The sequence below is a fragment of the Geotrypetes seraphini genome, chromosome 2 (assembly GCF_902459505.1).
Source record: "Geotrypetes seraphini chromosome 2, aGeoSer1.1, whole genome shotgun sequence".
Lineage (NCBI taxonomy): Eukaryota > Metazoa > Chordata > Amphibia > Gymnophiona > Dermophiidae > Geotrypetes > Geotrypetes seraphini.
The window spans coordinates 425,202,299-425,223,194 of record NC_047085.1 but is presented as its reverse complement, the minus strand read 5'-3'; the positions used below and the strand labels follow the sequence as shown (position 1 = coordinate 425,223,194).

Genomic DNA, 20,896 nt, shown 5'->3' with positions numbered 1-20,896 from the left:
ATTAGTTTTGGATTCCTGATGCAGGCAAGAGTGCCTAAACCTGGCTCGGGTCGAGTCCCACCAAGCACTATGTACAGCACTTCTTTTATAAAGGAATTTGGTTTGCACACTGTTGTTTGTTGGACATTTTGGTTATCTCCACTGTTTGGTTTCCTTTTTATTACATGGAAAATGATTCTTTTTTTTTCTCTCCACAGGTGTATCATTATTCTGCACCTCCAAGGGGACACACAGTGTTATATGGTTGCTATCAAGGAGTTACAGCGAAAAAAAACCCCCAAACCCAACAATTGACATATAGGTCCTTATTTTTTCTATAAAATAGGTTTCACATAAGAGCATCCCTATCACCTAAACTTAGTTACCCCCTTATATAATTACCCTCCTAATAATAATAATAACTTTATTCTTCTATACCGCCATAGTCAGATGGCTTCTAGGTGGTTTACATCGAAGAGGGCTGGACAAACAGCGAATTATAGAATACAAGAAGTGAGGGTACGACTTGTTACACAAGAAATAGATAAGAGGAAAATATGAATCTCAAGTATGTAACCCAGGGAATAAAGTTGGGCAATCAGCGAATTACAGAATGCAAAAAGTGAGGAACAATATGTTACTCAAGAAATAGAAGGAAAATATAAATTTATAAGTTTAGTGAGGCTTCTGTTTAGGAGATGAATCTGTCAAACAGTATGGTTTTAATTACTCTCCGAAAGGCGCCGTAGGTCAGCCTGCAGTGTATCGCAGTTTATCGCAAACTGCGTACCATGGCACACCAGTGTGCCTCCTGGGATTTCTGGTGTGCCGCAACACACTGGTGAGGAGGAGAGTCGTCCACGCAGGCTGCCTGCCTACAGGACGTGCCTCATGCGGCAAGAGGCACGTCCTGCAGGAAGTCAACTGGCGCAGCTGACTCTCTTCCTGGCCGGCATCTTGCTTCTCTTCTTCCCACACCTCCCGGATCACTGTAACGGTGGGGTCGCGGCCAGATGGGCCACCATACATGCGTGGACGTTGACGTGATGCCTTCTGGCCGGGGCACTGATTTTAGTGTGCCACCGGCTGGAAAAGTTTGAGAGCACTGCTCTGCTGGCAAACTTGACAAATGTAATAATAATAACTTTATTCTTCTATACCACCATAATCGTGCGACTTCTAGGCGGTTCACATTGAAGAGAGCTGGACAATCAGTGAGTTACAATATGCAGATAGTCAGTGAAATTACAGTATGCAGAATCTTAAAATGCAGCAAATTACAATATAACATACAGTTTGTTAAGAATTTCAGAAGGGACATATTAGAAATAATAGAATTGGATTTAGTGTTTGGTGTAGTTACTGTTTAGGTGATATATCTGTCGAGAAAGGCAGTTTTTATGACTTTTCTAAAAGTGTCATAGGTCAGTCTAGTTCCATTAGTGTAGTTGTCTAACCAGTGTTGTTGTTTGTTTGCTTGGTACATAAAAGTTCTATCCAGAAAGGTTTTGTATTTACAGCCGGTAATGCTTGGGTATGCAAATAGATTGCAGTTTCTGGTTTGTCTTATAGGGCTGCACTTTTTTTTTGTTTCTTATTGATGTACTAAAGAAACAACAAAAGAATTATACATCCATGATTACGTCAGTGATTCCCAAACCTGTCCTAGGGCTACCGCATCCAGTTAGGTTTTTAGCATATCCATAATGAATATTCATGAGTTGAATTTGCATACACTGCTCCTTGGTAGGCAGATCAATCTCATACATATTCATTGTGGACATCCTGAAAATCTAACTGGCTGAATTTCCCCCCAAAACAGGTTTGGGAACCCGTGGTTTAAGTACAAACAATATACTGTATAAATATTCTAGCTCATTGTTTCCTTATGTGCAATGTAGTAATCACTAATCATCTCCTTTTTCCAAATATGTCCAGTGTGGTACTCGGAGAGACCCCCCCCCCCCCCGAAAGAGACTTGGGAGCACTGGTCAACAAGTCAATGAAGCCGTCCGCGCAATATGCGGCGGCTGCGAATAGGGCGAACAGAATGCTAGGAATGATTAAGAAGGGGATCATGAACAGATCGGAGAAGGTTATCATGCCGCTGTACTGGGCCATGGTATACCCCCACCTGGAATACTGTGTCCAGCACTGGTCGCCATACATGAAAAAGGACACGGTACTACTTGAAAGGGTCCAGAGAAGAGCGACTAAAATGATTAAGGGGCTGGAGGAGTTGCCATACAGTGAGAGATTAGAGAAACTGGGCCTCTTCTCACTTGAAAAGAGAAGACTGAGAGGGGACATGATCGAAACATTCAAGATAATGAAGGGAATAGACTTAGTAGACAGAGCCAGGTTGTTCACCTTCTCCAAGGTAGAGAGAATGAGAAGGCACTCTCTAAAGCAGGAGTGTCCAACCTGCGAACCAGTGAAGTATTTTGTGCAGCCTCGGTCGAGGGCGATGCAATGTTTTCCTCTGCTGCCCCCGGGTGTTTACTGTCTTGCCGGCTCCCTCCTCTGTATTGCTGCAGCATTTGCGCATTTGTGTGACCCCAGAAACATTTTTTTCAGCCAATGCGGCTCAGGGAAGCCAAAAGGTTGGACACCCCTGCTCTAAAGTTAAAAGGGGATAAATTCCATACAAACGTAAGGAAGTTCTTCTTCACCCAGAGAGTGGTAGAAAACTGGTACGATCTTCCGGAGGCTGTTATAAGGTAAAACACCCTGCAAGGATTCAAGATAAAGTTAGACAAGTTCTTGCTGAACCAGAACATATGCAGGTAAGACTAGTCTCAGTTAGGACACTGGTCTTTACCTAAGGCCGCGGTGGGAATGGACTGCTGGGCACGATGGACCAATGGTCTGAACCAGCAGTGGCAATTCTTATGTTCTTATGTACTTCTGATTAACCTGATTTCCCACCAGAGCCCTAGTACATGAGACTCCTGAAGTGCTAATTGCTTGTGGGGAAAAAGTCTAAACAAATATTTGCAATAGAGCAGACACCAGAGATGAGCCTACATGGTTCATAAAAATGAGGAGAAAAAGACTTTTAATCTGTTGTTCTGTATATCTGCTGTATGTGAAGTTGTAACCTAGTTGCTAAACCTTCTACTGTGTACGTAACCTGTTCTGGGCTCTTCTGGAAGGACGGGCTAGAAATTTGACTACATAAATAAATAAATTACCAAGAGAGGTCAGAGAGTGTGAAAGGTATGAAAGAACTTTAACATCTGTTAAAGTTTTGGACCAAATTAGATTGGGTGTGTTAGTATGTGATGATCTTAAGGTGGTCAAACAGATTGAAAAGGTGACTACGAAAGCTAGAAGGATGCTAGGTTGCTTAGGGAGAGGAATGGCCAGTAGGAAAAAGGAGATACTGATTCCCCCTGTGTAAGACTCTGGTGAGACCTTATTTAGAATATTGTGTACAATTCTGGAGACTGCACTTTCCAAAAGATATAGACAGGATGGAGTTAGTCCAGAGGAAGGCTACTAACATGGTCAGTGGTCTTTAGCATAAAGCACACTTAAAGATCTCAATATGTATATTTTGGAGGAAAGGCAGAAGGGAGTGTGGCAGCTTGAAGTCTTTTTGGACTGCTGTCTGTATAATACAGGGGTCTCAAAGTCCCTCCTTGAGGGCCGCAATCCAGTCGGGTTTTCAGGATTTCCCCAATGAATATGCATGAGATCTATGTGCATGTACTGCTTTCAATGCATATTCATTGGGGAAATCCTGAAAACCCGACTGGATTGCGGCTCTCAAGGAGGGACTTTGAGATCCCTGGTATAATATAATATTTGAGGCTTTTTCTCCACCTGTTTGTGTTCATTGCTATCTCTTCAGGCCAGCACACCTCTGGCTTGTAGCATTTTTCGTAATTTTTTGAATTCGTTTGTTACTATTACGATTGCTATTGAGAGATGTTTAAATACCTAGGTGGCATAAATGTACATGAGGTGATTCTCTTTCAATTGAGAGGAAACTCTGGAATGACGGGGCACAGGATGAAGGTGAAATGGGATAAATTCAGAAGTAACCTCAGAAAATCCTTTTCGTGGAAAGGGTGGTGAATGCTTGAAATGGCCTCACAGTGGAGGTGGAGGAGGGTGTATCTTGGAACAAGAATGTTGGATCTATCTTCATTTTCTGTGTTTCTATGGAAGAATAATTCACTCTCCTCCCCCTCTCCACCAGAGATACATTGCATGCCAACTTGCTGATTTGATTCTATGGTGTGCTCCCTATTAACCCCTCTGTGTTGCTTTTGCTATTGACCCCTGTTATTCTTTATAATAGGAAGCAAATAATGTAACTTAAGTTGCCTTCAGAATGAAATTAAGCTATCACTGTTCTGAGTAAGTTAATGAATATAGCTATTGTTACCTACTACAAGTACATTGCCAATTCAACAAAACAAAGATAAAATACACTTTAGTCATTGAGGTTTTCTTCAAAGACCTGAGAGTCCCAGTGTATTATACTGGGTGCTTATTTCAATTGCTAGGCAGATCAATTTATACTATTTTAAATTACTAATGAGGGCTGCATTATTTAATAGTTCTATAAAACGCTATTGATTTTGAAGGCAGGAATATTATTTTCTCACCATAAAGTGGTGGCTAATGTGTGAGTCTGACAGGTTTTGTCTGAGGACTAATGAAAATGAAGCAATATTAATGTTTCACGCCAGGAGCTCTATACTGTTTTATGTTCTGGTCAAATTTGAATAAACTGAGTTAACACGTGAAGAAACTGGAAAGCTATTGCTAGGCATTAAAGACAAGGCGAAAGTTATAAAGGAAAGGAAAAAGATACATATGAAAGCGAGCTTGTGTATCCTTAAGAACATAAGCAGTGCCTCTGCTGGATCAGACCATAGGTCCATCATGCCCAGCAGTCCGCTTACGCGGCGGCCCATCAGGTCCAGGACCTGTATAGTGATCCTCTATCTATACCCCTCTATCCCCTTTTCCTTCAGGAAGTTATCTAATCCCTTCTTGAACCCCAAAACCATACTCTGTCCTATTGCACCCTCTGGAAGCAAATTCCAGATGTCCACCACCCATTATGGGGAAGAAGAACTTCCTAGCATTGGTTCTGAATCTGTCCCCTCTTAATTTTTCTGAATGCCCTCTCGTTTTTTGTAGTTTTCGAAAGTTTCTCTATGCCCTTCATGATCTTTTAAGTCTCTATCATGTCCCCTCTAAGTCTCCGCTTCACTAGGGAAAAGAGCCCCAGTTTCTCTAATCTTTCAGCATATGAAAGGTTTTCCATACCTTTTATCAATCGTGTCGCTCTTTTCTGAACCCTCTCGACTATCGCCATATCCTTCTTTAGGTACCAATATTGGACGCAGTACTCCAGATGGGGGCACACCATTGCTCGACACAATGGCAGGATAACTTCTTTCGTTCTGATTGTAATACCTTTCTTGATAGTAGCTAGCATTCTATTCGCCTTTTTAGCGGATGCTGCGCACTGTGCCGATGGCTTCATTGTCTTATCCACTATTACCCCCAAGTCCTTTTCTTGGGTACTTTCACCCATTACCAGCCCTCCCATCGTATAGCTGTACTTTGGGTTTCTGTTTCCTACATGCAAGACTTTACATTTCTCTACATTAAACTTCATCTGCCATCTCGTCACCCACTCTCCCAGTTGGTCAGGTCCCTTTGTAAATCTTCGCAGTCCTCTTTAGTCCTAATTCCACTATGGCGGCCAGTTAGGTCATCAACTGTGCTGTTTCCATCATCCCTCTTTTTGTTTTTTGTTTTTTATTTTGTCTTATTTGATTTCTTTTGAATTTTTAATTTACTGGTTTTGTTTCTGGTCTCTATCACTCACATTTGGGAGCTCCTTCTTGTTTTTATCTGGTTTTGTTGTTTTTTGTTTTTTTTAAGTTCACTTCACTGACTCTTCAGTCTGACAGTTGCTCCGGCCCAACAGCTGAGGGGGCTTCTCACCTGCTGCTTGGCTGGTTCCATGTTGGCGGTCGAATGATGTCGGATTGGGTCCTGTTTTTTTCGTGGAGAGTGAGAGATATTTGGGTTCGGCTCCTCTTCATCTGAGTACCGATAACCACATACTTTCGTTTCTTTGCACATGAGGACGTGCAAGTGGTGAGGAGGACGGCGCATCGGAGGGCTCGGAGGCAGTGCTATCGGAGAGAGAATGGCCCCAGAGGGATCCCAGCGTGAAGTCGGGAGAGCGGTTGTCCTGATTGGGAGGTCGCCGCGATCGTTGGAGGATCCCGAGAACATTGGCGACGGCCGTTGGATCTGAAGAAGATGGCAGTGGCCGTTTAAAGCAACTGATTGCCGAGTGGCGGTTGACTGGCTGTTTCAAAGGCCACCTGATCCTAACAACACGCCTGCATTTGTCACTGCCTGACTTTGCTCTATATAACTAGCCTGCATTTCGACATTGCATTGTCTCAGATCCAATTAGACAATCCTGCTCTCTGACACTGTCTTAACTCTGATTCAATATGACCTGTCAGCTTTTCAGCACTCATCACTACATCATGGGAAACCTTATGGCTGGAATATCGTTTAGTAACTGGGTTCCATATTTCAGGACTCAAGGAGCATAACAGCTTCACTCCTTGGCATGTAGTTATGATCTTCTAACATCTGATCCTATTGTTCTGATTGGAACTCTTTTTATTTATTTCTTATATATTTTATTTATTTTTATCGTTATTATATTTCTACTTTTAATCCTAATTTTAATTTATTCAAAGAAATCTTGTTGGGATGTTTCATATCTTGTTTCTATCTCTGTCTTTACATTTCACACCTTTACTTTTCACTAATTGTTTTTTCAGGTACTTTAGCTAGACTGTGAGCCTTCGGGACAGTTAGGGAACTTCCAAGTACCTTTCTTTACTTACTTATTATATTGTATCTTTATTGTAAACTGCTTAGAACCTCACGGTATAGCGGTATATAAGAAATTAAATTAAATTAAAATTAAATAGTTTGGTGGTGTCTGCGAATTTTATTACTTCACACTTCGTCCCTGTTTCTAGATCATATATAAATACATTGAACAGCAGTGGTCCGAGTCTATAATCCATAAACGTTCAGGAAGTTTGCATGCCATTTTACTGCAAATAAGGAATTCATGTCTTATAAAGCTTCCTTAGAAATATAGATAGGAGATGCACATGCGGGTCAATCCCTTCATCCCTTTGATTTTTTTTTTTTTTGCTCTAGTTGACAATGTCTACAAGTATTAATCTTTCTTTCAACTGTTAAAAAAAAAAAAAAATTGAGAGACATTTGGGGCCAGATTCAGGAAATGGCACTCAAAAATTGGCATTTGAAAAAAATCAGTGCTCATTGCTGTTTTGTAAAGTTCACTCCGGACTAAGCGCCCTTTATAGAACTGCGTGTAGCATCAATTCCAGTGCCCAAATTTGGGCACCAGGACTTATGTCTGCTGAAGCCAGATGTAATTCTTGGCACCCAGTTTGGGTATGCATCTCTGGTATTCTATAATATTTTGCACACAAATTTTTGGAACAACCCCCTTTTCCTATCTATGTCCCTTCCAAGGTCATGCCCCCTTTTGGGTTGCTCACTATTAGGCACCCAGTGTAATAGAATAGCGCACAGCCAGATGCACATGCAGATCCTAATTGATGCAAATTAACATCAGTAATTGATTGTTAATGCCTGATTATTGCTGTTAATTGGCTTGTTAACTAATTAAGGGCCGGCAGTGAATCCAACATTCACTTCAGTTTGTGTGCCCATTCCGGGCCATTTGAAGACAGGGGCTCGGGATGAGCAGAGGGAGGAGTACCAAGCCTTCATCTGAGCCATAGGAGGCTCGTTTCCATGGGGTAAAGGTGGCAGAAGAGACCCCCATCTCTGTCAGAGTCCAGGGCCATGTTTGGCAGTGTATGCACATGAGTGTGACATCACATTCATGTGCACATAACGTCATCACGCATGCATTTGCAAATAGCCCAGAGTCAAGCCTGATAGTGAGGAAGGCCTGGGGAAAACCTTTGGTTCTGGGGGCCTCGATATTTAATAACAATATATTTTTTAAAGTGGCCTGTGGCAGGAAAGGCTCTAAAGAGGTGGACCAGGGTGGGCTCATGTATTGCCAAGACAGGCATGATTGTGCTGTTGCGCATGCATGGAGTACACATTGAGTGGTGGAGATAGCCCTGGAGGATGCTGGGAGTTGTAGGAAGCCCAAAATTGTTTAGTTTGTTTATTAATCATTTAAAATTATGCTTCTTGATGGTTGGAAAAATAGTTTTAAGGTCCTGAGAGGTTGCTTATGATTAGGAATATGTCTGGAGCCAGATTATTGCGTACAAATATACCACTTTATAAAAAATATGGGACCCAACACGGTACGTGTTTCGATCAACACATCTTCATCAGGGGTTCCATCAAAGGACAAGCAATAAATGTGCCTGATCTGTAAGTTGAATATGGAAGCAATAAAATTGTGCTACTAAAAGGGCTCACTGCATTTTTACTGCAGATTGTTGGATTTCCCTTTTTTGGCTTCAAATTCAGACAGTCCTCATCCCATCGTAGCTCTCTGAACTGAAGTATAGATGTAAGATGTAAGTATTTTGGAATGGAAGAATATATTTATGAAGCCATAGGAATTCAAGGTAAATAGTTCCTCTTTTAATAATTTTGTTGCGTTGTTTTCATCTGTTGCTTTAATATGTTGTAAGCTATGCAGAACTTTGGATATTACAACATATTAAACTAGAATAAATTGAATGCAAATGAAATAATGTTCATTTCTGTATGTATTATATTGTTTGGAAACTACTGAAAAAAAAGAATGCTTATTTATTCAGGTTCATTTTAAAGTGCAAAAGATAAAGGGCTCCTTTTACTAAGGCGCGCTAGCGTTTTTAGCGCGTGCTACATTGCTACGTGTGCTAACCCCGCGCCACGTGCCAAAAACTAACGCCAGCTCATGGTGGCGTTAGCGTCTAGCGTGCGGGGCAATTTAGTGCGCGCTAAAACTGCTAGCGCAGCTTAGTAAAAGGAGCCCAAAATGTTTCCTATAAAAGCCAGTTAAATGAAGATTGCTGAAAACGATAAGGTAAGTAGTTCAAGGAAGTTTTAATTTAAGTTTCTGGAAAATGAATTTTTCACAATAAGGATAACACAAGATGAGTTAGTCTGCATATAATTGGTGTGATCAGTAATAGTTTTCCAAATTTTAAATAGGACTTTGTGAAATATTTGTGAATTTTCAGTGGCGATATACAGATAGTATCACTGAAACTTCTTACAGACTGGCCCAGCACTATCCAGATAAGAGGGAATTCTGTAACTAGGAGCCTCTATATGCATATACTTATTTAAAATGTCATGGCCGGTGTAAGCAAATATTGAGCAGTCACTGTTTCATGAACCAGAGGATAGGTAGGCCTTAAGATAGCTGGGTTGTACTTACCATTCTGACTGCTTGCGTAGCTCTGCAAGTTGATGAAGTCGCTTGAGTGCTTTTTCCTGCTTTCTCTCATCCTTCCAAGACTTTGAAGCAACATTACGAGCAAATTCCCTTTGTTTTAATTCTTTTAATCTCTGTATGATAAAGAAATAGAGAGTTATATATTGGAAGATGTCTTTGCTTCCTGCATTCTCATTAGCAAATGCTGTTACCATGAACGATTCAGTTGTCCCTTTTCATTTGATAAAGGTGAAGAAATTGATGTGTAGTATATCTAGATATCCAGAATGTTTTTGACAAAGTCCCTCATGAGAGACTCCTGAGGAAATTAAAAACCTATGGGGGAGGAGGCAGTGTCCTGTTGTAGATTAAGACCTGGTTAAAAGAATGCAGAGGGCAGGGTTAAAAAGCCAATGCTCTCAATGGAGAAAAGGGAACAGTGAAGTACCAGGGGGATTTGTACTGGGAACCAGTGCCTTTTGACAAATTTACTAAATATCCAAAATTGGGAGAGACAGGTGAGATGATCAGATTTGCAGGAGATACAAAATTATTCAAAGTTGTTAAATCACATGCAGCTTGTGAGAAACTGCAGGAAGACCTTATGCACTAGAAGACGGGAGCATGCAAAGGGCAGATGAAATTTAACGTGGACAAATGCAAACTGATGTGCATAAGAATGAATAACTCTAATTATAAAGTAACTTCATGATGCTAGGTCCCACTTTAGGAGTTACCACCCAGGGAAAGGATCTAGGTTTATGAGCAACATTTTGAATTTCTACTCAGTGTGCAGTGGCAGCCAAAACAATAAATAGAAGTTAGAAATGATTAGAAAAGGAACGGAAAATAAAACAAAAACATATCATAATGTCCCTTACACTCCATTGTGTGACCATCCTTTGAGTACTGTGTGGAATTTTGGTCACCGCATCTCAGAAAAAAGTAACCTGAATTGTTGAGAGGATGGAACGACTTTCATATGAGATAACACTAGAGAAGGATTGGGGCTCTTCAGTTTGGGGAAGAAACAGCTGAGGGGAGATACAGAGGTCCACAAAATCCTTAATAAGAGTGGAATGGTAAATGTGAATCAATTGTTTACTGTTGTTCAAAAAGTACAAACGCTAGGGATCACACCGTGAAGTTACAAAATTGTAAATTTAAAACAAATCAGAGAAAATGTTTGTTTACTCAACATATATCCCTTCCCCTTCTTTTATAAAACTATAGCGTGGTTTTTAGCGCCGGCCATGACAGTAGCAGCTCCGATGCTCATAGGAATTCAATGAGCATTAGAGCCGTTACTGCCGCAGCCGTTGCTAAAAACTGCATCATGTTGCCATGAGTTGGTGGCCATGTTCCATCCATTCAAATCTGTGCATGAATGAGGTGGGAATGTGAATGTCTAGTCATGGTTTACAGTTGAACGTTGCATAACTGAAGTGATGATTGTGAGTTAGGCAGGGATGGAATATTTTGTGAGTCTTTGAATGTGGTGGGTATCCAACTAGATGTGAAGAAAGAGATAGGCGTTTGCTTGGATTCTGCCCTAATAATGGTAAAACAAATCTTGAAAACCATTCAAGGAGGATATGCTCAGCTACATATTTTGCACCGGCTGAAAGGAGTTAGGGACTGAGAGAAGATGGAGAATTGAGAGGTAGAGGGTGAGAAAGAGGGCAAGATTTGAGTGGACAGAGGCAGAAAAGAAAAAGTTAGGAAATCTGAAAGGGAAAAATCAATATGTTGGAGACAGGCATAAGGAGGAAATAGAACAAGAGAGAAGAGGAAAAAAATTGGACAGCATACACTGGAAAGAGAATTAGTAGAAGACAGACAAAAAGCAGAATGAGAAATTGGGACCAAAATGATGGAAAAACAAAATGTCCAGACAACAAGGTAGAACAAATTGTTTTATTTTGAATTTAATAACTAGAATATGTTAGTGTTGGTTTATGTGCATCACAATTATTTTTGTATTGTGTTCAGTGGCATAGTCATACAGTTGATTTTGGGGAGGGACTGGAGCCCAAAATTAGTGAATGGACACCAAAGTTTCTCCTGGCCTGAGTGCAATATATAAATACTTGAGATAGTGGAGATTCCCAAGCCCTGCCAACTGAAGATATCTTCCTTCAGTTCAGCAACTAGAAATCTCCAAGCTTTGCAGCTAATGGCAATATCCTCAAGCTGCCACTGCTTTCATGCATGCACGAAAGCCAAACAAGGGAAGGGAGGAAGGAAGGCAGCAGCAACAGCTTTGCAATATTGCTGCCAGATGCAGAACTTGGAAAGTTCTGGTCACTGGACATGAGTGGGGGTAGGGTGGAGGTGGCAGTCAGTTAGTGAGGCTTGGGGATCCCCACTAGCTACAACAAGGGAGATGTTCATTTTGAGGGGGCCTAAGCTCAGAGTGGGAGGTCCAGCTCCCTCTTATGGCTATACCACTGATTGTGTTCAAAATGAAGTACAGTATTTGCTGAGTTTAACTTTTTGGAATTTCCAGTTCAGCTTTGGTATTCATATTTCTATTTCTCATTTGTGATCCATTGTTCTATATTTGGTGAAGGTCTGTCTGTCTGTTTTGTGTATGAAGAAGTCATTTAAAGGTGGGTGGGGAAATTGGGAGACAGGTAGGTAGAAGAGGGGCCACATCCTTAATTTCTGCCCTGAGCCCCAGCATGTCTAAAACCAGCCCTGCTTGCAAGGTTACTGTGGGAATTCATGTCAGCCATTTTGAGTAATGAGACTGCATGGGGCAGGAGCATAGGAGGATCACTTTTGCCCTGGCTCACCACTGGACCAGCAGGACTTAAGGTAGGCCCAAGGAAAGGCTTGTGATAGGTCTGAGAGGGGGGAGGACTGAAATATAAATCGAGATCCCCATTTTTGGATCATATTTTAGTCCAAAAATCTAAGTTTATATTTGAGTATATACAGTATATAGAATCATAGCCTAGGTGCCTACATTCCATAGCGCATATCTCAAAAGGAAGCACAGCCATGGGAGAGGCATGGCTGTATAAGGGGCATTCCATAAAGTTTGCCTGTTACTGAATAATGGGTCAGAATGCCCAACTTAGCTACCAGCATTTACATGTGGCCTTTACAGAATTGTGTTTAGTGCTGGAACTCATTTTTGAGCACCATTTATAGAATACGGCCTATAGTAGACAATATTTTAAGAGCCAAAAGAGATGCTTTCATTAATTGATTAACTCATTGTTCATATATGTATAAGCAGTGGTGCTGAATTAGATCGAAGATTTGATGAAGAAAGCCCGGGAACTGTGCCACAAGCAGTCTGATCTGCTTGCTGAGGCCCATGCTAAGGTCCAGGCTGAGAGAGGTAAGGACACAAGTTGTGCTAGACTAGGGTTACCAGGCATGTCTGGTATCCGGATGGTTTTTCAAAACCCAGCTGGGGATGGGTCTAGGGTGTCCAGATTTTATAATCGTAAAATCTGGCAATCCTAATCTAGACTTATGAATGAATGCTTCTCCCATCTCTCTACAGCATCATTCCCAGGCTCCTAGGCATGTGGCTGGGTGGTTTTAGCACAGGGGAGGACAGCACACACCATTGGCCAGCTGACATCAGCCAATTTGGACACAAACCTAGCATCTGTACCTTCACACTGGCTCCCCTTCGAAGCAAGGTGTATTTTTAAACCATGTACACTGATCTTTTTAATTCTCCATGGCAAAACACAAGACTACATGTTGAATTTAAAAGAAATATTACCCAATGACAAATGCATCCATACCAGAACCTGTAATATCAAGATTACAACACCAGATATAGCTAATCTTCTCCTCAAACCATATGCCATAATTATACGCCTACACAAACACAAACCAAGTTATCTATGTCATAAACCCTAATCCATAATAATAAAAGGCTAAGCGCGCATGCGCTTTTCAAAAATCGTGATTCCTGATGGCGTGAGGTGTGCTTCTGTGTCACACCTCACGACGCCTGCGCTAGCTGGAGGCGCATGTTCCAGAGACTCCTCCCTCCCGCTGTCGCTGCTCTTCAAAGCGGCCTGCTGAGGTTCGCCAGCCGCTGTAGCGAACCTCGCAGGCCACTCTCCACCTTCCCGATGCAGATAAAAAAGGAAATCCAGGCAGGACGGAGGCTGCGATCGGCAGCGACTGCTGCTACTCCTCTAGCCGCCTAGCTCCTCTCCGCTGTCCCTAGATGGCAGCCCCCTCCACCCCATCCTGATCACGAGGGAGACCGTGCAAGGGGAAGGGGAAAGGGAGGAAGCATCTCTAGCACCCGTTAATGTAACGGGCTTAAAGAGCTAGTGAAATAATATAATCCTTGGATATGGCCAGGGTCTTCTAAATTGTACATTGCATTGAACACCTTCTGGGGCATATTAACAATCCATAAATACTAATATAATGTAAATACAACCTGATCAGCAACCATATGAGAATAAGATTTCCAAATTCTAGAGGAGTCAAATATAAAACTATTCACTCTACAACCTTCCAATACCTGGCAATGGTGGAATCCTTTACCAGCACAATTAAGGAACACTGCCTCCTACCAAAACTTTTGTAAAGGCCTAAAAACCTATTTGTAAAATACCTTACCCCCCCAAAAAAAAACAACAAAACAAACAAACCACAAAAACATAAGCTATGACCAATGGAAACCAAACATGACACAAACTACCTCTACCATCTCGACAGATGATCAGGTTCTCTATATATCCATCACCCCAGGAAAGTGACACTCATACCAGAACCCGTAATATCAAGATTACAACATCAGATATGGCCAATCTTCTCTCCAACTACTACTACTGCTACTACTATTAATTTTTTCTAGAGCGGTACCAGATGTAAGCAGCACTATACAGAGTCCCGGATGAGACAGTCCCTGCTCAAAAGAGCTTACAATCTAAACAGACAAGACAGACAAACAGGATGCCAGGGTAGGAGATACAGTTAGGGGGAATTTTAATCTGCTGGCTAGGCTGGTGAGCTGTGGGCAGTGGGGAGTAGTTTATCTGAAGAATGGATAAAAGCAGTTTATCTGAAGAATGGATTTCTTAGGGAGGCGTATAAGGAGAGATAGACGTGAGGTTACGAGAGTGTAGACAAGTGTCCAGGTAAAGTACTCAGAGAGGAAGGTGCGAACTTTGGTGATGTCGAGAGAGAAGTGACAGGCTATAGCAGCCTGTTGGATGTGTATAGAAAATGAGAGGTTGTGACATAGCCAGCGGAATACTGCTTGGTTTGGGGGGGCACAGGAGCTCTTCTCTAGCCCAGTGGAATCCTGCGGTGTGGACTCTCCCCCAGCTCCCGACTCCCTACCTACCTCCTCCCCAGCCGCTGCGTCAGTGAGCAGTCCTACCCCTGGAAGTAAAATGAAGTGCTCCGGGGCAAGCTTGCTCGCTTCCGGAAGATTTAAAAATTAGAACACCAAGAAGTGGGTGGGAGGGCAGGCACCAATCTTTGGAGAGGCCTTGGCACCTGTGGCGTCCCCCATTCCGATGCCTATAGGTTGCGAGCAGAGGAGACTGGAACGATAATAGCTTTATTTATAAAGATGGAGAATGGAAGGAAAGGAGCAGATGGTTTAGGAGGAAAGAGAAGCAGCTCAGTCTTGGACATTTTTAGTTTCAGATAGTGGCGAGACATCCAGGCAGCAATGTCAGTCAAACAGGTTGAGACTTTTTCTTGGACTTTAAGTGAAATTTCAGGCGTAGAGAGGTAGATCATATGCCTACACAAACACAAACCAAAATATCTATGTCATGAACTCTAATGAAATAATGTAAATCCTGGATATGGTCAGGCTTTTCTAAATTTTAAATCTCACTGAACTCCTGGAGCATATGAGTGATCCATAAATACTAATGTAATCTAATGTAATCATATTTAATATGATGACTGTACATGCATTACCCATTTAGTTTAGGAATTTATAAAATTCTTCTCTTAAAGTTTTCTAATATTAAAAGTATAAATAAATTTGAACAGTTCTTAATTACTCAATACAAATGGCTCTCTATTCATGGTAGCCTGTAATTTATTTATACAGCATGCTATAAAAATGTATACACAACCTTACTGGTGCATTGAAGCACCTAAAGCAATGTACAAATCTATAGCAAAATAAAAACAATCAGTATGTGGTAAGCAATCACTAACAAACCAGCATAAAAATGCAGCCCATAAAAACAAAACACATCTGATAGACATAATCCTAAAACACCACCTCTTATTCACGACCGAAGAGGCTACAGTAGGAATACGAATGCATGGATGGAAATGCAGCTTGAAAAGTGTCTATCAATGGCATTTTCAATATTTGAGCTGTCACGGTAAACTGCTCAATGTCACATATATTCATGAGGAATAAACAGAAGCTGTTTCTACCTGTCAAGTATATAAAGACCAATCTATGAACTGCTATTAGTAGAAACAGGGACTGATTGTGCAGTTTTGTCATTTTCCTACTTGACAGCTTGCATGATAATCAACAAAGCAAACAGACGAGCACCAAGAATGGAATACCCAGTCTAGTAATAGATTGTGAATATCAGGGGAAAAGCTTGATCAATCACATAAGAATACTGTTTAGTCACATCTGGATTAGATTTAATTTTCATTTCACATTTATAGACTGCTCTCATTATTGGGAAAAAAAAATCCAAATACTGAAAAAGTAAATATAGCAGACCCTCAATATTCGCAGAGGTTAGGGGCAGAGCTGGCCCGCAAATATTTAAATATTGCAGATAACTTTCAGGGTCGGCTCTGACCCACCCACACATCCCAGACCCTCCCCAGACCTTACCTGGTGGTCTAGCGGTGACGTGGGGCAGGAGAGATCTTCCTATGCTCCTGCCCCGTGCAGAGCCATCATCAAAATGGCTGCCGTGAGTTCCCGTTGTAGTCTCGAGACTACAATGGGAACTCACGGCAGCCATTTTGATGATGGCTCTTAACGGGGCAGGAGTGTATGAAGATCGCTCCTGCCCCGCGTCGCTGCTAGACCACCAGGTAAGTTCTGAGATGAAGCGTTTCTAAAAAAAAATAAATAAATAACAAAATCCGCGGGTACTGAAACCGCGGATTCGGAGGGGGTACTGTATAATTAGAGCAAAACACAATCATACATCAACATGATGGGCTGCACTACTTCCACTTCCACTTGGGATAGGGTATAGCCTTATAGCATTTAATAGGTAAGAAACAGTAAACCTTACAATGGGGTGCTGAAAAGTTCTCAGCCCAACCAAGAAGAGAATGACATGGATATGGTTCAATCAATGATCTGAAACAATGTCAAAAACATAGAATTTCATTTCTGAAAATTGGCACTTAATGAAATAAGATAACACTCTTCAGCTTCAGTGATAAAATAACGTTCAGAATTTAGGAATTTGGCTGGTTGGGCTGAGAATTTTTCAGCACCCCCTCATATGTAATAAAAGTGAGCCAAGTATAGAACAATCAAGCCATTTTGACATCACTGATGAGGTTGGCTCTCATTTGTGGAATGAGGCATTATGACATCACAATCTCAGCTCTGGTTATCAGAAACTGAAACTCTTCAAACTACCAGGGGATGCTGAAAAGTTCTCAGCCCAACCAAGAAGAGAATGACATGCATATGGTTCAATCAATGATCTGAAACAATGTCAAAACATAGAATTTCATTTCTGCAAATTGGCACTTAATAATGAAATAAGATAACACTCTTTCCAGCTTCAGTGGCCAAATAGCACTCAGAATTTAAGTTGGTTTGTGGGGCTGCAAACTTTTCAGTACTCCTTCATATTTAAAATTATTTGCTAGAGAAGGCAACCTTTTATAGAGAACATTTTGCAAAGGGTTCACCTTTCAGGAAGTAAGGAAAAAACTATGATATTGTTTAGTTATATGTCAATTAAACCATAGTGACTGATTAAAAAGAAAAGTTGAAAAGGCTCTTGCAAATTAATTACAGTGTAAATCATCAAAGAATTGTTAGTATGGAAGCATAGATACATATGTAAACCAGAGCTGAGTTGCTGTCAGGCCTGAAGTGTTGCTGAAAGAGGACCTGCTGAGTTGAATACAATTTCACTAGCGAGTATAATAGCTGCTGGGAAATTGCATTCCAACCTGAGAAAAATTAGACTTGAGTTAACTAGTTAATTCTGGTGCTTTTTTTGTTGTTATTACACTGCTTATCTAGCAATGGAAGCTTAGTGAAAAGTGTTTTATTTTAAATCTATGGCAGAATTTCATATAACAGCTGTTTTAGAAAATAGTTTACTTTTTAATTTTGTTGTTGTACAGTTTACCATAAAATCAATCAATTTCTGCTCCTGGTGGTACATGTTCTCAAATAGATTGCTTTTTAATTTCTAAAATACTTCTCTTTGCCATTCAGTCAAAATTAAGTGGCTCTTGGGTGGGACCCTGCAGAGACATATACTACTTTGTGGAGGTTTAATCCAAGGCTTTTAGAAGATGAACAATTTAAAACCCAAATTAAACAAGCTATAAGGGAGTTCTTGAGCATAATTAGGAAGTCTCTCTGAGACAACCATGCGGGATGTTTTAAAGTCTACCCTTCATGATAAGATCATTAGATACTCTGCTTATAAAAAGAAATTGGATAAACAAAAATACAGCAGACCTGAAAAGCACATGTCTAACAACTTATTAATGGAGAGAATCATGCGTTACTGCTCCAGCTGCAGATACTAAAATTTTCCCTAAGATCCTGCTTTCATGCCAGTAATAATAGAAGTGTTAAAATGGAAGGAAATAAGCAGAGGATTGTAATGCTAAAACATAGACCGGATAACCCTGTATCTTAAACCAAACAAATGTTGATAGTGTTTGAGTACTGTTCAAATCCATAGCCTATGAACTGGCTGCCTCGAGTAGGCCCATTCTTACTAATGGGAGTGCGTGGCACAGAAGTTAGAGCTACAGCCTCAGCACCCTGAGGTTGTGGGTTCAAATTCTATGCTGCTTCTTGTGACTTTGGGCAAGTCACTTAATCCCCCTATGACCCAGGTACATTAGATAGATAGTGAGCCTTCCAGGACAGGTAGAGAAAAAAGCTTGAGTACCTGAATGTAAACCACTTAGGCTATAAGTGATATATAAATAAATAAAAATAATGGAAGCTAAGCAGGGTTGGGTCTGGCTAGTAGCTGGGTGGGAGCAGGGCCGGATTACCTAATAGGCCAACTAGGCACGTGCCTAGGGCCCGAAATAGTCAGGGGGGACCCGCTGAAGGACGACTTACCATGCCATTTTTTTGTAGACGGCAACGGGCCCCCCTCTTCCCTCCCTGCATGGCAACGGGCCCCCACCCAACGATGACAACAACGCCGGCTCCCCCCAGCAACGGGCCCTCACCCGACGACAACAATGCCAGCCCTCCCCTCAGCATCAACGGATGGCAATGGAGCCAATGAAGTTTGAAGAAGGTCCCACGATGACTGCGTCTGCCGGTCCATCCCCCTCCGACGTCGCTTACTACTACCGGCAGATGCAGTAATTGCGGGACCTTCTTCGAGCTTCATTGGCTGCATTGCCGTCCGTCGATGCCAGAGGGAGGGCCGGCATTGTTGACGTCGGGTGGGGGCTCGTTGCTGGGGGGCCGATGTTGTTGTCATCATCAGGTGGGGGCCCGTTGCCGTGCAGGGAGGGAAGAGGGGGGCCCGTTGCCGTTTGAAAAAAATGGCTGCATTGGTTTTCGTGGATGCCGGGGGTGGGGGGGGCGGTGTTGTTGTCATCGTCGATGCCGGGTGGGGGCCCGTTGCCATAAGGGGGGCACGTTGCCATTGCTGTGTGGAAAGGGTGGTGGAGGGAGAGAAAGGGGACATATGCTGATGGAATTGGTGTGTAGGGAAAGGGGGATACATAAGGGGGAAGGATTTAGGTCAGAAGGAAATAAAGGGGACTAATGTTGATGGAATTAGTGTGCAGGGAAAGGGGGAAAACAAGGGGGAAGGATACTGGATGGATTTAGGTTGGAGGGAAAGAAAGGGGGATAATATTGATGGAATTGGTGTGCAGGGAAAGGAGGAAAACAAGGAGGAAGGATACTGGATGGATTTAGGTTGGAGGGAAAGAAAGGGGGCTAATGTTCATGGAATTGGTGTGCAGGGAAAGAGGGAAAGCAAGGGGGAAGGATACTGGATGGATTTAGGTTGGAGGGAAAGAAAGAGGGCTATTGATGGAATTGGTGTGCAGGGAAAGGAGGAAAACAAGGAGGAAGGATACTGGATGGATTTAGGTTGGAGGGAAAGAAAGGGGGCTAATGTTGATGGAATTGGTGTGCAGGGAAAGGGGGAAGGATACTGGATGGATTTAGGCTGGAGGAAAAGAAAGGAGGCAGATGCTGATGGAAATGGGGGGAAGAGAGAGAAGAGAGTGTGACCATGGGGGTGTGGGTGTGGGAAAGGGAAGGGAAGAAGAGGAGAGAGATGCCAGATCATTGGAGGAGGGCATGGAAGAAGATGGATGCCAGACCAATGGGGGTGAAAGGAAAGATGGAAGGGGGAGGCATTCAGTTTCTGGAAGTGGCATAGGACAGGGTAGTTGGGAAGAGAAACAGAGAGATGATAGACCCTGGGGTGGTGGGGAAGGAGGGGGAGATGTTGGATGAAAGGGTAGTTGAGAAAAGGACAGATGGTGGATCTGGGGATTGTGGGGTCCATTGCTGAAGCTGCAGATATGGACACGAAAAAAAGGAAAGATACCAGACCTCCGAGGGAGGGAAGAGAAACAGAAGGGGAGGACAGAGATGGAAGATGGATGGTTAGTACGGAGAAAGAAGAAAATGACAAATGGGCAGGAGACCTTGGCAAGTGAGTTATCAGAAGACAACCAGAACCTGGGACCAACAAAAGGTAGAAAAAATAATTTTATTTTCTGTTTTGTGATTACAATATTTATCTTGTTTACACCACAGAGCTGGTGTGGGGTTGGAGATGTAACCATATATGTCTACTAAGACTAAGCCTTAATCACTTAGGGGTCCTTTTATTAAGGTGTACATTTAGCGTGCACAAAATCAGTTAGCGTACCTTAATAAAAGGACCCTTAAGTATCTTAATTAAAAATTTGACGTGCGACTTAGCCTTTTTTTCAGATTTCGGCCCCTTATGTGATTGAGTTTGACAACCCTGATTTAGAGTGAGGCAGTTAGGCGATGTAAATTTGGTTATTAATATAGACTTATATTTCGGATAGTATTACTGCTTTACAATATATTTGAACGCTTTTATATACGTATTGAAAGGGTTCAGAGTTAATGTCCTGGGTAAGTAGGTGGGAAGGGAAGGGAAGGAAGGAGGATTTGTTCAGAGATGTTTGGGGGTTGCATAGAAGAAAAACTGTGCACTGGTGTGCTAATCTTTGCTTGTTTTGAATTTTTAAAAAAGAAATATAAGTGGAAATAAAAAAGTAAATAAGAAAACA

General features: G+C 41.9%; 1 protein-coding gene across 3 annotated transcripts in view; it reads right to left on the bottom strand.

Moving 5' to 3' along the window:
- Positions 1 to 20,896, bottom strand: part of ZNF804B (zinc finger protein 804B) — a 490,459-nt gene that overhangs the window by 6,848 nt on the left and 462,715 nt on the right. For all 3 annotated transcript variants that reach the window (XM_033931195.1, XM_033931196.1, XM_033931197.1), the window contains one exon: positions 9,440 to 9,570. In XM_033931195.1, the coding sequence (XP_033787086.1) occupies positions 9,440 to 9,570 (131 nt within the window). The remainder of the gene's footprint in view (positions 1 to 9,439; positions 9,571 to 20,896) is intronic.